This window comes from Haliaeetus leucocephalus, unplaced genomic scaffold (assembly GCF_000737465.1).
Source record: "Haliaeetus leucocephalus isolate CR32 unplaced genomic scaffold, Haliaeetus_leucocephalus-4.0 Scaffold154, whole genome shotgun sequence".
Classification (NCBI taxonomy): domain Eukaryota; kingdom Metazoa; phylum Chordata; class Aves; order Accipitriformes; family Accipitridae; genus Haliaeetus; species Haliaeetus leucocephalus.
In genome coordinates, this window is record NW_010972590.1 from 1,663,881 (window position 1) to 1,679,906 (window position 16,026).

A 16,026-nucleotide genomic window follows, 5' to 3' on the forward strand; every position below is an offset into this window, starting at 1 on the left:
AGGTCGACAGTCATAGGTTTCTTCTTAAATTCATTCTGCAAGTTCTTGAAAGGTCTGACCCACTACCCAGCTCTGGTTTGTACGAGAGAAATTCCAACTGTTACGGAATGAGCAATTTATTGCTTAAATATTATGTAATCTTATACCTAATAGTAATTGTTAGAAAGGGCCCATATTTCCACCTTCCTCCCACCTTCCTTTGTTCAAAAACATACCCAAGAAATAAGAGAAAATATTTTGCAAGTTTTAATATGTGTGTCCTTATTTTAATCACTTGCAAGCTTATATTTATTCCTTTTAGGTTCACTGGCAGCATGTGGAGACCATAGAGTTGGTAAATGATGGCTCAGGTCTGGGATTTGGGATAGTGGGAGGAAAGACAACTGGAGTGATTGTTAAAACCATCCTCCCAGGAGGGGTGGCTGATCAGGTAAATTCAACGTATTTTTCTGTTTACTGTTCAGCAAGGTGTGGAGTTACTCTTTATTTTTATAATCATGCTACTTAGTGGTAGCTTTTTTCCTCATAAGTGTAAAAAAGAGAGAGCAAGTGGTGAAATTTATCCTCAGTAAAGGTGTGTTTAGTGCAGGGGATCTGTGTGTTTGAATGCAAAAGCTGCATTAGGCTCTAAATCACATTTTCAAACCTATTTAGATTATACGTGTTTGGTGTAGATGCATTTAGACTCCTGATTCTTTCATGAATGTACTGGTTGTAATCTAGGGGTGGGGACACACACCAAACGCTTACTTGCTTTGCCCTGACAGCTATGCTTCTATCTACTGGGCTTAACTGAAGCTTGGAGCAGGCATGTGCCTTCATGTGTCTGCTTCAGGACATGGGCTCTGCTTCTGCCTGAAGAGATCATGTGAACTGCATTTGGTGATAATAGCTCATTTCTAGCTTCTCCGTTGGACAAGTATCTGGGGCTGTGTTAGTGATGGTCAAGGATTGAATAGACACAGAGACTGGTCAGTCTTCCAACCACAGAAGTGGTGGCCTGATAACAGGGCCTGAAGATGCATGGATAGGGTTTACTGCTGCACTCTTTCCATGAGCAGGTAGATGGGTTCCTTTTACAGACCTGTCTCTTTAAGTACTTTTCATATGGGCTAAATTCATGTGGAGCTTTTTTATTGATTAGAGGTAAATCATTAGGAGAGTAAACCAGTGGAAAGCAATATAAATAACTGGATCACAGTAAGGGAGAAAAGTATTTTATTTTGAAGTTACAGTTAATCCTGAGGGCCAGTTTTTAAACAGAAGTGCAAAGCTGAATATATGTTTGTATGCTGTCTTTGGAAGTGTGTTTGGAAATGAAACCTGAAGTTCTGTAATCTCCATGCAGTTGTTAAATACCAGTAGGTAGTAGCCATAACTATATGCATTTTTTTCTGTGCTCGGGTGACTGATTGCTTGAAAAAGGATGTCCTGTATATTTCTGGGGAAGTTTCTAGTAAAATTAGTGTGCCATTAGGCAACCTACTTTTCTTCTCCATGTTGTCATGTTATTGACTTGGCACCCAAAAAGTCACCTGATTCATATATCTTAAAAGTGACTAAAGCTAGGTGGTCTTTTTCTAATTGTATGATACGTGGGAAAAATGGCAGGATGTTAGTAGATTTTTTTCATCATTCTTCCTCCAGCATGGGAGATTGTGTAGTGGAGACCACATTTTGAAAATTGGTGATACGGACCTAGCTGGAATGAGCAGTGAGCAGGTGGCACAAGTTCTGAGGCAGTGTGGAAATCGAGTGAAACTGGTGATTGCAAGAGGTCCTATTGAGGAGCTACCTCCACCAGCAGTCCCTCCAGGTACACCGGTACCCACCTCCACACCAGAGAAACAGGTAAGCAACAGTGAATATACTTAACTCACAGCAAACTTACTTCAAACTTCCTTTTCTTTCAACTGCTATTTCAATGTCTGTCCTGGTTTCGGCTGGGATAGAGTTAATTTTCTTTCTAGTAGCTGGTATAGTGTTATGTTTTGGATTCAGTATTAGAAGAATGTTGATAACATGCTGATGTTTTCAGTTGTTGCTAAGTAGTTTTTATATTAAGTCAAGGATTTTTCAGCTTCTCATGCCCAGCCAGCAAGAAGGCTGGAGGGGCATAAGAAGTTGGGAGGGGACACAGCTGGGACAGCTGACCCAAAGTGGCGAAAGGAATATTCCATACTATGTGATGTCATGCCTAGTATATAAACTGGGGGGAGTTGCCCTGGGGGGGATTGCTGCTCGGGGACTAACTGGGCATCAGATGGTGAGTGATGAGCAATTGTGTTGTGGCATCACATGTTTTGTATATTCCGATCCTTTAATTATTATTGTAATTTTATTATTGTTATTAATATCATTATTACTTTATTCCTTTCTGTTCTATTAAACTGTTCTTATCTCAGCCCACGAGTTTTACCTTTTTCCTTCTGATTGTCTCCCCATCCCACTGTGTGAGGGGGAAGTGAGTGAGCGGCTGTGTGGTGCTTAGTTGCTGGCTGGGGTTAAACCACGGCAATGTCTTTCACGCTTATGTTCTCAAAAGCCGGGATTTTCTTTCCCAGTAGCAGTGTTCTCAGCTGAAAGTCTGGGAGAATTTAAATGTCATGAGTCCACAATGCAAGGAACTATATGCTTGAAGCCTTTTGGGATCAAGGCTTAGGAGTTCCCTAAGTATGATCTGAATAACGTTTGGTTCTGGGTTGCTTGTGATTCTGAAGTAATACATTCGGAACAACTGAAGCCATGCAGTCTTTTCTTCAGACAGAGCAAGCTGGCTGTGTAGTATTTCTCTGCCTGCCTGTCCTCCTCCTCTCCAGGAACACTTCTTATTTCCATATCATTGCAGCTATCCATCAGACAATTCCTTCCTGTGCCAACCAGCACACAGATGCTGCTTCTTTCGTACATTACCTGGCATTGCTCATTTGCTAGACATCTTCCAAAAAAAGTCAGCCAGCTGCTACCCTTATTCCCCTGCTGATGAATGTACTCTCTGTGCTGTTACTCCTCTACAACTGTCAGCCACTTAAAAAATGCTGTAAATATTATCATGTCCTGTCAGCTCAAAACCTCTACAAAATAGGTCATTTACGTGTTTGCAGCAAAGGCTGGTTTCATGGGAGACGGGAACAGTAGTGGTTTGTCACATACAGTTATGACCAGATAAATTTAAATGTGAATACGTAGAGTAAGTAAATGACAGAAGAAAAAGGTGTTTGTTTTTGAGCCTACAACTAGATAGAATTTATGCCTTACAAAGAATTTCTTGTTTTAATTTTTCCTGTTGTTTTTCTAGATATTTTCTTTCCAATTACAAATTACATTTCAGATAGGTCACTTTGGAAGAAAAAAAGCCTTAGTAATTTTTGTATGATTACTGTTATTTTGCCTCTGTTGATTGCAGTGGTACCTGCGGAAAACAAAAGTATATTCATCACCTTTTTTGTGGCTATAAGGCAAAGAAAGTTATTCTTGACATGGAGACTTCTGAGCATCTAAGAGGAGAAACAGACTGGTACTGCTGTGTCTCTACAGCACTCAGAGTGCTGTATTTGGCTGTGTTTTAGATAAAGGGATCAGTGTTTAGCCTGAATATTACTCATCTGAAAAGCAGCAATCTCAAAAGAGAAGCCAAATTTAGTAATTTCATCTGTCTATATTTCTTCAGTATTTGGTTTTCTAAGGTTATATTTTGCAGTGTTGAAGGCCATATCTGCAGCTGCAGGATGTATAGGATTTCTAGTACCGAGGAAATAGCTCAAAGCTGCCAAGTGGCAAAATTTAACTTCTTGCCACCTTTGTCTCCATTTCCATCTTTTTCAATACCTCGTTCCTGGTGCATCTCTCCTGGCAGGAGGCAGGCTATTTTCAAACTGCTGCCTGCATGAAGTCTTGTTCTTGGCGGGAGCACCCAGTTAATGGTGCTGCAAGCCTCATTAATTTGGGTCTGGAGTGAAGATGATGATGGAAACAGTTTGGTTTGTTAATTTCTTCTGACAAATACAGGGTGGGTGAAGACTTCATGATGTTCTTGAAGTTATTAGGGAGAGCAGAATAGCTTTCCAAAATGGGTACTTTTCATCATGTCCCCTGTAGATGTCTATCCTGTAAAAATTCATGAGGTTATAGAAATTGGAGCTGTTTTTGAGTGGCATTACCTGTGGCCAAAATAATCCTGAATTATTAAGCAGAGATGTAGTTAAAGCAGTAGAAATTTATTTTTCTTGTGTTTGATTGTGGGTTTGGGTGGAGTTGTTCAGATAAAGAACTGAAGTCAGATTCTCTTTTGGCAAGTAGCATCATAGCTGTCCTGAAGTTGTCTTTTTTTTAGCACATGCATACTCATCTAGTTAAACTGAGTTTAGTTAGTATCTGCCTGTTTGCTATATTGGCACTTTAAAAAATACTAGCTGCTATTTGTCATGCAGAAGAGACAGAATAAAATAAGAGTATAGCAGGATCTTGATAGATTTGTACTATATCTGTGAATTCCCATTTTAAATATTTGCACAAATATTGATGTCCATATAAATACAATGAAATTGAAGCCTTGTATATGTAATCATATATTGATACATATCATCTGTGGAAGTGGCTAGTAACTATCTGCTTTAGACTGCTGAAAGATGAAAAATTTTTTAAAAAAATTTAAGTTGAAATGAGTTTTATAAGTGTTTTTTTTTTCTTTGAATGCAAAAGCAGTATTGTTGAAATGGGATTTTAATATGTAATATACATTTATTAACAATAAAGAAATTAATTCATTACCCCCAAAATTCTTTGTTATTGAAATTCAGAGGGTTGTAGTAGACATTAGCAGAGATTGTAATTTTTTAATTAGCTGGAAGTATAATTGCTACTTTTTAAAACAGAATTTTTAAGTTTTTCAAAATAAGAAACGTGATTGCCTCATTAGTAATAGCTTTTATTATGTTTTAAACCTGGCATGCATAGGAAAAAAATAGTCACAGTTATTGAAGAGGAATTTAAACAAAAAGAATACAAAATATATTGTGGGGTTTTTTTTCTTCTTTTTAATAACACAGCAGTCTAAAGCTGGTTCTGAGGAGGTCCCAGAAGGGCAGCAAGCTACATAGTCTAACGTTTAAGCATGGTTTGTGTAACTTACTGTGCAAGAGCCGCATTGTTTAATTTGTACAAATTTCACCAGTCATTTTAGTCATCAGATTATTATTTTAAAGGTTAGAGGGTAATATCCCAGGGGTGGCGTGGTGGGGAGGGCATGGCGTGCATTGCTTTACAGTGAGGAATGTTACCTACATCTAGTTTCTCTGCTGAACACCAAATAAGAGCAGAAGCAAAGTTGGTACTTTCTTTTTTACATTTGTGTCTAATTTTACTTGTTGATGACATCAAAGAACGTGGTGGATCTTTAAAGAAAAAAAGCTTCCTTTCTAATGATGCTTTCCTTATTAGGCAGATGCTTCTGTTGGTAGCTGTGAAGATAGGGAGAAATTTAACGTTGAACTCACTAAAAACAACCAGGGATTAGGAATAACTATTGCTGGTTACATTGGAGACAAAACATCAGGTAATGATCGATTCCTGCAGTTTACTATACAATCTGTTGCATGCTGTGATGTACGTGCATCAAAGACTTAATTTTAGTTTTGGTATAGCATCTCTATAACCCACCTTGACTATCTAAAATCTTTTTAAAGTTTGTAAAGAAAAAGGAGTTGTGTTCCTCTTGTGAGAAGGACATTCAAATTAGAAGCAATCAGTTTTATTATAAAATCCCACCTCAGCATTTTTAAATCAATTTTTATATTTACTCTTGGCTAAAGCTTGTGCTTACATGTTTTTGCAAAACAATTCTAAAATAGATTGAGCCATTTTTGTTAGAACTAGCTGGGCTTTTTAAATTACATTTTCATTTTTAGAAGGTTCTTGCAAGATAATACATTAGTATTCTGAGTAGTTTTAGGAGGTATTGTTACTATTTTAAAAAACAATGTGTAGAGTACTGCTGGCAGATCAAGAATGCCTTAGTGACTTCTGGATAGAATAAATGTTTGTTGATCTCTGGACTGTTGCAGCCAATAAATGTTTGTTTAAATAAATAAATACAACAGTGTTCATGTACAGTTGTGTATTTTTACTTCATAATTTCCACTGCATTTTTCAGAAAAATGGTCCAAAACTCTGTTAGCCCTGCCTAGGGTGAATTTGGCAACTGCTAGGAAGGGACAGTTGTTGAATGTGTTGTAAAACTTCTCAAAGAGCTGTTGGTTTGACTTTTACCCATGTATATATTGTTAGAAAAACGTATGGATAGAAATATCCCACGTTATTAGTGGGTTATAGATGTAATTTGTTGGCTTTCAGAAGCTGGACTAAATTTTAACTATCTGTTCCATAGGATAAGGTGGTCACAGTTTGTGTAAGTCCACTCTTTAGCAGCTTCCAGTTGAATCTTCAAAAGGCAAATTAAATTGTAGAACACATGATAGATCTGATAGTATATTTTAACTGATTTAGTGTTGGAGTATCACCAGTCTTTGATTTTAAATTACCATGCTGCATGTAACTGCATTAGAAACTATTCTTGCCTTCAGAACTAATTGGGCATCTCGCTTAATTTTGTGACTTAGCACTTAGTTAAAGAACAACTTTGCTGTCAGAGAAGCAGCAGTAAAACTACTGGACAACAAGATCTTTGGCTGAATCTTTCATGAATGACAAATAGCAACTCGTCATGTTACCATACAGCTGTTACAGTATACAAAACTACTTGGAAGTTAGTAAGACCAGCCATTTAATTATTCACAAAACCTGAGAAAACAACAAATTAAGAAAAAATGGAAAAGAATTGTTGATATTGTGACTTAAATATATTTGTAGTCTTATTCTTCCTAAGCTGAATATAGTCATTAGAGCAAAACAGATTTAGCCCTCCTTCCTGCTAACTTTTGTCATATTGAGGCCCAGTAAAAGGTGAGTTTCAAGTCTGCAAAGGCACTGGGGTGTCTTGATAGCTGTTAAACCCCATTTTGTAGTGGATTATCTTCCCATCAAATGTATTCATTTACAGTTAGATCTTTTGTTGAGAGAAACTGAGTTCTGTTAAGATTTCTGATACCAGTGGTACAGGCCTGTGACCCTTGGTCCTGATTTCATGCCAGTTCATGCTAGTATTTTTCTCAGTTTCACATAATACTATGCAAAGTGTGCATGTAGGACCTCCATGGATTTTCACTTTACTAAGCTGCTGAAGTTGTTTCAAATTCCCATGTGTTTTTCCTGAAACAGATTTCTTTTTGTAAAATGTCCCTTATATAGGTGTTTTGTATATATTACTTTTCCTTCTGATTCGAAATCAGTAACTGTCTAAAATGGTTCTGTTTTGGGATTTGGATTTTTTTTTTCTTTTCTGTCTTTCTTTTTGTTTTTATTAGATCAAATACTGACTTACAGGTACAAGTTAAAAGCTGGTTCAACAGTAAGTTGTAGTCCTGCTTGCTTATAATTTTCTGTGTTTGGTTATCCAAGCATGCATTTTCTTCAGCAGTTATTAAGTACCTAGAAAATAGAGAATTTACCAGGTTAGTGTACTCAAACTGAATTTTTTGACCTGCAGTTTTAAATCTGACCAAGAGCCAGAGAGACATTTTTTGTCAATGTTGGTTTCAACATTTAGATCAAAATCAGTTAGAATATTTCTTCTTTTGCAGCAAGAATTGGGAATTTGGCATTGTAAGATTTTGAATGAAATCTGGTCCAATGCAAGCTGATATTAATCAGGCTTATTCTTTAGGAAAATATTACGTGTTTTACTTAAGCATATACTTTCTTGATGACTCTTTCCATATCTTACCTGGAGATTGTGTTTTCTTTCTTTTTCTCCTTTTGGCTGGTGGCATTAGTTGGAGATTGTTGCATTGTTTAAATTGTTTCTTAATAGATTAGTTAATTTAATTTTCTCTCTTCATCCCAGAACCTTCTGGTATCTTTGTGAAAAGCATTACAAAAGGCAGTGCTGTTGAACATGATGGCAGAATCCACGTGGGAGATCAAATTATAGTTGTAAGTAAACACAGAAAGAAATGAGATGACTTATCTGTAAAACTCTACTGTAAGTTTTAAAGATGTCCTCATGTAGTACTTGTTTAAAACATTTAGGATTGGTGTTGAAATGGTGACTTTTTTTGACTGAGTATTCAATCACATTATCTTTCTGATTAGGCTGCCTGTGTGTAACCTGTGTTTCTTAAGAAAATCTGTATTGTATGTGTATATCTTACCAGTAGGAGCTTTGAGACTGCTTAATAAAGGCAAAGTTTCAAAGTTTGATTCAAATTAAGCAACTGTTTTCAAAATGGTTTTTTAAAGTATATCATTAAAATTTTAGATGCTCAGAGAAAGAAGAAAATATTTTCATGCATAAAATGTTAGTTGTGTGGTGAAAATCAGGTCATGAATGCAAGAACTACATTTTTGTGGCTGTCATAGATCTGTCCTTGCATTTGTGTGAACGCAGCACTAAGAACAAGTTATGATCTCTCTCCAAGTACAAATGTGCCTGCATGCTTGTATGTGGAAGTATATCTGGTTTTTATAATGATTTAAATGATGAGTACAAATTGCTAAAATTGATTATTCCAAAGTTTGATTTCTTCTTCTACTGCAGATGCAGAAGGAGGAAAAGATTTGAGTGACCTCAGACAAAAGAATAATAAACATTTATAAAATATTGTTTGCTTAAATGTGGAGGAAAAATTAAATAACGCCAGCTCATTCTTAATTACTTTGTATTTAGAAGAGCACCAGAGCTGGAAGAAGTTCAGAGAAGGACAATAAAATGATTAAGGGTCCGGGGAGAGTCATTCTTCATGCAGGAGGAATTAAAATAATGGAATACGTGCGTTGTATAGATAGACTGAAACAACTACAGGAGTCAAGGAATATAGTATTGTTGGAAGTATTTCAGAAATTAAAGGGCCTGAGGGGTCAGATGGAGAAAGAATAGAATAATAAGGAGTTTGCAGGGAGAAGGAGAATAAAAAGTGGTGTGTAGAAGGGATAATGGGATGAAATTGAGCAACGCCAAAGTCTTGAGTTTCAGAAAAAAAAACTGAGTTAATGAGATAACAGGGTAGCTTCAAACAGAAGAGGCCAAAATCTTTTCTTTAAAATATTAAAATGATGGACCAGAGGTAACATCTGGCTGGCTGGGACAGTGTTTGATTGGGAAATTGGACTTCATGGTAGTAGTAGACTGCACTGCGTCTGAGGTTACTTGGCCTCAGAACAGCTGTGCTCTGTGGATGGATGTCTCTCCTCACCCTTCCCTCTGCAGCTCTCCCAGCCATGACTGTGTCGGTTTATTCACCCAGTGTTTTCTCCTGGGAGGCGGGGGTGGCTGGAGTGGTTGAGCAGGCAGACTGCACAATGTGCCCTGCAGAGCGTATGCTGCATCCTCTACCACCTCACAGAGCAGATCTGCCTGGCCCCACTGTGGTGGGCACCCAAAGCACTTCTCCCCACTTTGCTGGTTTTTACCTAGCTGTGGGGTACTCCAGTGAAAGTGCTTAGTGTATCCAATGTCGTTAAGTCGTCCAGGTTTTTGTTCTTGTCCCTCCACTTGCTTTGTGCTCAGGCTAGCAGGTGCTGAGAGCTCACCATATTATTTTGCCCTGGACATCTTTTTTTTCTGGGTGGTGTCTTGTGGGCTGAAAAGCTGCTTAATCCTGCAGGTGGATGGAACAAATCTTCAGGGTTTTACTAACCAGCAAGCAGTTGACGTTTTGCGGCACACTGGACAAACGGTTCGGCTCACTTTGATCAGAAGAGGGCTTAAGCAGGAAAATCATATTCAGCCCCCAGAGGACTTCAGTGCTGCTGTTGAAAAGGACTTACTGTTCCAAACAATGGATAGTAGCACAGCCAAAGGTAATTAAAACTGGCTTTGCTTTAAAGTTGGCTTGAACATTTTTCTTCTCAATTGCAAACTGGAAATAAAATGGGCCAGATTCATTCCGGGTAGCTATTACTGATGGCAGAGCAGTTGTACATGAAGCGAGAATTTGGTCTACTATGATTTGATTAATCTTTTAGACACAGTGGTATTATTTGCTACATTTTCAAAGTGAGTGTTGAAAGCTCTGCGCTGCATTGCACTGCTGGCTGAATTGCTTCAAGACTTTGATCCTGCAAATCTTCAAATGGTAAGGAGGCAGTGAATGTTTTATTTGTGCTCAAGGGTGAGAGCTGCATTCAAGAGCAAAGAGATACCCTCCACAATAAGCAAAAGCAAGTCTCAGTTCCTTTCACTCTTGCGTATCAGTGTCACAAGCTCAAGGTATGAGAGAAGCGGCCTATATCTAGAGGTTATTAATAATCTGATAGGTCATTAACTATATACGTGTACAACATTCAGAAGCCAATGACCATTATTAATTTTGCTGCTGCTGAGATGAGATCAGTGAAGCTTACTCTTGCACTGTGCACATCTTGAAAAATATGTGCCAAATCTTGAAAGTGCATGTGTTTGAACAGAATATCTGCACAGAGGCTGGATGCACAAACAAATTTTTTTGAGCTATTTGTGTTATAGGTTGATGTCAGCAGAAGTGTATGAGAACTCATAGACTAAGGTGTAATCCCCGCCTCGCACAAGATTTTGAAAGACTCAGTAGTATGTTATCTGTATGGCATCCTCTCATTCCCACTTCTAGCAAAAATTACAGAGGAGATGCTCAGAAAGTACTGTTTCTCCAGCCTGGAGGTGTTCAATATAGATGACAGCCAGAAACATACCTAACAGAACTCTCTGGTAGGGGAGGCTTTCTACAAGTGAAGAGTCTGTCAGGTATGCAGGTCTCCAAGTCTGTAGCATTTTCGTTTTTCAGCATCAGCTTCCTGAATTGCACAAAGGAAAGAAGGGGGGGGGCTGGGAAGGTAATGAAAGAGTGCTAAAGAATGTTATATTTATATATTTTCCAGTAACTTTTCTTTCAATCATAGAGATGCAGCTACTGATAGTTGTGCTTTTTTTTTCTTGTTTCATTGAAGAATCCACCGGAGAAAGCAAAGGATTAACAGAAGACAAAATCTCTTTAAAATGTGGCATTTGTTCTGGGCCTCTCATGCCAGATTCCATTTACCAAATAAGGATCCTCTGAAGTCCATTGGAAGAGAGAGTCAGTGCCCTGAGGCATGCCTGTGAGCCTGATGAATATTACAACACATAAAATATCTGAAAAGGCTTCTTCTTCTTTTTCCAGATAACAGTGAAACAGAACAGGGATCCCCATCACTGCCATGCAGTGCCAGTGTGGTAAATACTGGAGAGGACATGAAACACCAGGAAACAGGTTCTCAACGTTTAATATTTTATTCTGTGGAAATGCACTTGGGTGTGCTTACACAAAGATCAGGTGTTTTGTGTGCCTTTCCATCTCCTGTGTGCTGTGTAGCTGAGGTACAGCTAGAAAGTGAAAGTAATCATACATGTCAGCATGTACTCTTGAGTGCTGTAAGATCATTGACTACTGTATGTGTCTGAAAATAGTTATGTCAAAGATGTCACATGAAGCAGTCTGCTTTTGCTACATGCTCAGCCCTCTTTTTAGTCTAGTTTTGTATTTTCACTCTTTTTAGTCTAGTTGTGTATTAAACTTTTTCCGTCCTCATTCCCCAACATGCCTTATCCCCAACTGCCTGCAGCTGCCCAGCTGCAGTTCCAGGACTTCTACCTCTTCTGATAAACCTCCTTTTCACAAATTCCTGAGCTTGCATTCATTTCAATCTGTCTTCTCTGATAATGTTTGAAATTCAGTCTGGTGCACTGGTATGCTCTGACTTTTCCCATATTCTTGGTAGAAGTTCTTATTTTCTAAAGAGTATTTTCCTTTCCCTCTTGAGCTGTTAGGGCACTGTGCTGTGCTGCTTTTCAGAAGTCCTATGTGATGATAAATTTTCCATATTGAGACAGCACTTGATGTGTTTTCTAACATTTTCCTGCTTCCAGAGCTAGAGGGGAACTGAAAAGCATCACCCATATGAATTCTGTAATATGTATCTTTTCATAACTCATACTTTCCATTAGCTTGGATAGCTGAAGAATTTCTTTCTAACACTTTTCCTTCAGATACTGCAGGGTCTCTGCTTTGGGGAAAGTATTGTCATGTTTGAATGCCACACAACACCTGGCTTTCTTTTTAGTAATGTTTCTGAGCAATGACTAGATTTAAAACACTGTCTGAGGCTGTTAGTCACTTTAAACTCTTACTAAAAGTCAGTGGGAGTTGGGAACTTAATCTTGTAATGAAGATTCTAGTCTTTGCCTGTAATGAGCATTCAGATCTGAAGAGTTTATTTTGATACTTACTGTAGGCACAGCACAGACCGTGGACCTTGAATATGTAGGGTCCTGTTATATCTGCTGTGTTTGCTGGCTATCGAAATACTGCTTTTTAATGTTTCCTGCCCTAGAATCTAAACAGTGTGAATGAGGGGAAAATGAGCAGGAGGAAAGCATTTCTCTGTTTTTTTCAGCCTGCAGATAAACTTTCAATGAAGTTAAGAGTTGCTGCAGTTTGCCACCTAACCTGTCATTGTATTTTTCACAGCATCATTACTTTTCTCCCCTCCTTCCCTTCCAATTTCATTGCTGCTCTTTAGCTATTAGAATTATTTCTAGTTGTATCTGTGCACGTACGTGAATCTAAAAAAAAAAAAAAAAAAAAAAAAAATAAGCTGGGACTTGTGTTCTCTCACTGCCCTCTAGGGCCTACAGTTTCAAAAAAATCTTTTACAGTGGTGCTCATAATTTTGAAAGTACAAAACCTCCAGATTCTGTTTGAAAACTTTACTTGGACACTCTCTCTAAAATGCAGGCACTGTCCAAAAGATCAGTATGCAGTATCACATATGTAAGTATTTCAGCCATCCCCCTGAATCAATCTGATCAGCCCACATAAAATGTGGTTTAACAAATGCCAGGGGCATGCATGTAACTTTTTTATTTGCTTTGTGCCCATTATCTTGTAGAGTTGCATTAAATTCACTCAACACTGAGGCTAGTTTAAATATATGTTCTTTCTTCTCAGCCGTGCACACCAAAGTTTTTGACTGAACTTCGTGTCTTTCAAAATAGAGTTTTGTGAGGGTGGGATCTAATACTATTTGGCAAGTTTTTCCTTTGATAAACCCAAGCCTGCTGAGCCAAAACATGCCAAGTTTTTAGTCATATTTAGGAGAGTTCTGGCATCATGGGAATGATTGTGTAGTCTTGCACGGTCCATATGCTTTATCAGTTATAGGAATAGACAGGACATTTTATTTTTTGTCACAGTAATCTCAGACATAACTTTCAGATTTCCAGCTAACGACCGCAGAAGCAGAAGCTACAAAAGCAAAGTGGCAGAGGATTATGGGTTCAAATTATGAAATAGTGGTAGGTAAACATTGATTACTATTATTGAATGCCCTTTGATCTGTCCACCTATTATGTTGCTTACAGATAGAAATATGTCTGTATTTTATTTGTTTCTTTATTTATAAAAATCATACATCTGCTCCTTAATCTGTTGAGATTCTTTTATTTTAAGTTTTGAATATAGATACATATATTTCTGTATTGATTTTAGCAAAATAATCAGAGGCTTCTGAGGTTTCTGTGCCTATGAATATTGTTTCACAGATTTCCTAGCTTCAAGAGGATAAATGTGTATTAGAGGAAAAATAATATTTACGGTGAACTTCAGAGCACCCTTTATTAGCCAGAATTTGAAACATCCTACCCATTCTGCATACTGAATGAATTGTTTGATGATCTAACTAATGCATAGGACATTTACCGTAGATAGAGTTGAAAAGCAGTATCTGAGTTTAGGACTTTATTGCAAAACTATATGCCAGACCTGTAGTTTCTGTGAAAGTATATATTATTAGATATATTATTGTCATTATACAGCTCCCACTTGTTCATGCTGAAGTGGTATGTGATCAAAGTTTTGGTTTTTACCTGACTGTCCCCATTACACATGACAATATTTCTGGTTTCTCACTTCTGGAATATTCACCTCATTGTATGTAAATTAAAACAGAAAGTAACAGTTACAGGTGTAAATATGTTAAAAGTAACCATTTCTTAATCTTATCGTAGGTGGCTGTAGTTAACAAATTTAGCGAAAGCAGTGGGTTAGGGATAAGCCTTGAAGCTACAGTGGGACATCATTTCATCAGGTCTATCTTACCGGAGGGGCCAGTTGGACGAAGTGGCAAGCTGTTCAGTGGAGATGAGCTGCTGGAAGTAAGAAAAAATAGTACTTTATCTTAGTCTGCATTCAGTAAGATTTTTGAGCAGTGACTTGCTTCTCACAGGTTATGACTTTGGGAATGCAGCATATTTAACTGCATACTAGCTGTCACCAGAAGTGCTTGAGCAGTCACTTCATGTGTACTTACGCATATTTATGTGAATGCATATGCTTACATACATTTCTCAGCTGATAGCTGATTTTTCAGATACAGTTCAAGGTCACCAAAAAGAATATCTAGCAAAAGCATTAAGATTTAATAGGAATATCTCTACACAGTGAAGAGACTGAACACCTGTTTTGCTTTTCTAAATAATTTTCTTAGAATTAAAATATGAATTTGGCTCACCTGAATGCCAGAGATGTGAAGTGACAGAGTATGTGGTGTTTGTAGGGTAGCGTCATGCAATTTATGAGACCATTCAGTTCAAAACTTAACTTGGTGCTGATTCTGAACACCAAATTGAGTAGAAATTAAGGGTTGACAATGTCCATCAGCATGTTGTTTGTTTTTTTTAAATCAGGTGATTAGTGAATTGGGGGTTTTTTTTAGCCATTTTAGTTAATTGTACTTCTAAACACTGTGTACTTCTAAAAACTATTCTTCTTTATTGAGGTGAATGAGATCTCTTTGCTTGGAGAAAACCACAAGGATGTGGTCAATATCTTGAAGGAACTGCCTATTAAGGTGACAATGGTGTGCTGTCGTCTGGTAGCTCCCCCCATCACTCACCCAGAAGCACTGGAGAGTCTAAGTCTATCTGAGGTTCAGCTCACAGAAAAGGTATTTTGTCTTAAAAAAAAGACTGAGAAAATGACTGTTTCCTTGAGAAAAAAAAAATAAAGTTCTTGTACAAGATTAGAAATACTTCTTAATGTTTTAGGACTTGGAACCAGGTAAATAGAAAAAGGGAAATGATGTTCATCAACTGTATTTTAAGCCACCAGAAGCTGTCAATCCTGGTAGGTCATGGGCAGAAATATTCTGGGACGCAGGTCTGTCTTACCCAAGCACTTAATTTCTGTTCTGCAGGTGGGCTGTGGAGGTATGGCAAACTGAACTGTGTGTTCTTTAGAATCTGAATATATTTAATCTGGTTTTGAACTTTGCTGTCTGAGTTTGTGTTGTGCAGCACTGTGTGTGCATTCACTGGCAGACACATTTCTGTCACTCCTAAGTGCTAGGCTCTGGGCAGCCTGATGTGCTAAACAAGTAGGAATGGCCTGCAGTAATAGTATACAAGGCAATAGCATTTATATGAAAAGAGACACAGTTAATTCTGAGTTCTGGGCAAGGCATCAAATGCAGCTTATAGTTGCTAAGCTTTTCTATGAAACCAAATGAAGGATGTATATGTGTGTGTATGTATGTGTGTGTGTTTTCTTATTGTAATATGTTCTGACTCCTGTCAGTGCTACTATGTTTAGATCAAAGCATATTTTTAGACATACCATTTAATAACAGATATTTCCAGTATATTTGAATACATGTACTAATTAAGTTTTATGAAGTTTTTAGTTTGACAGAAATTCCATTTTGTAATTATTTTTTCCAGTGAGTACTTTCATATACTTGCAGCCTCGCTATTTTGTTACAAGTATATGTGAACTCTGTGCTAGATTTGTCAGACTTGTTAACTCTGAGTACTTGCACTTTCCTTGCGTTATAGAGACATATCACTTAGTTTTTATCTTATTCTTTGTGAACAGAGTTTTGTCTCTGCAGATTCACAAACAT

At 37.6% G+C, this 16,026-nt stretch overlaps 1 protein-coding gene across 1 annotated transcript in view; it reads left to right on the forward strand.

Moving 5' to 3' along the window:
• The window catches only part of MPDZ (multiple PDZ domain protein), an 88,368-nt gene that overhangs the window by 14,889 nt on the left and 57,453 nt on the right, over positions 1–16,026 (forward strand). The window contains exons 6-14 of the mRNA XM_010562087.1: positions 302–430; positions 1,648–1,851; positions 5,440–5,554; positions 7,961–8,049; positions 9,720–9,915; positions 11,250–11,339; positions 13,344–13,423; positions 14,135–14,281; positions 14,905–15,072. Of these exons, the coding sequence (XP_010560389.1) occupies positions 302–430; positions 1,648–1,851; positions 5,440–5,554; positions 7,961–8,049; positions 9,720–9,915; positions 11,250–11,339; positions 13,344–13,423; positions 14,135–14,281; positions 14,905–15,072 (1,218 nt within the window). The remainder of the gene's footprint in view (positions 1–301; positions 431–1,647; positions 1,852–5,439; positions 5,555–7,960; positions 8,050–9,719; positions 9,916–11,249; positions 11,340–13,343; positions 13,424–14,134; positions 14,282–14,904; positions 15,073–16,026) is intronic.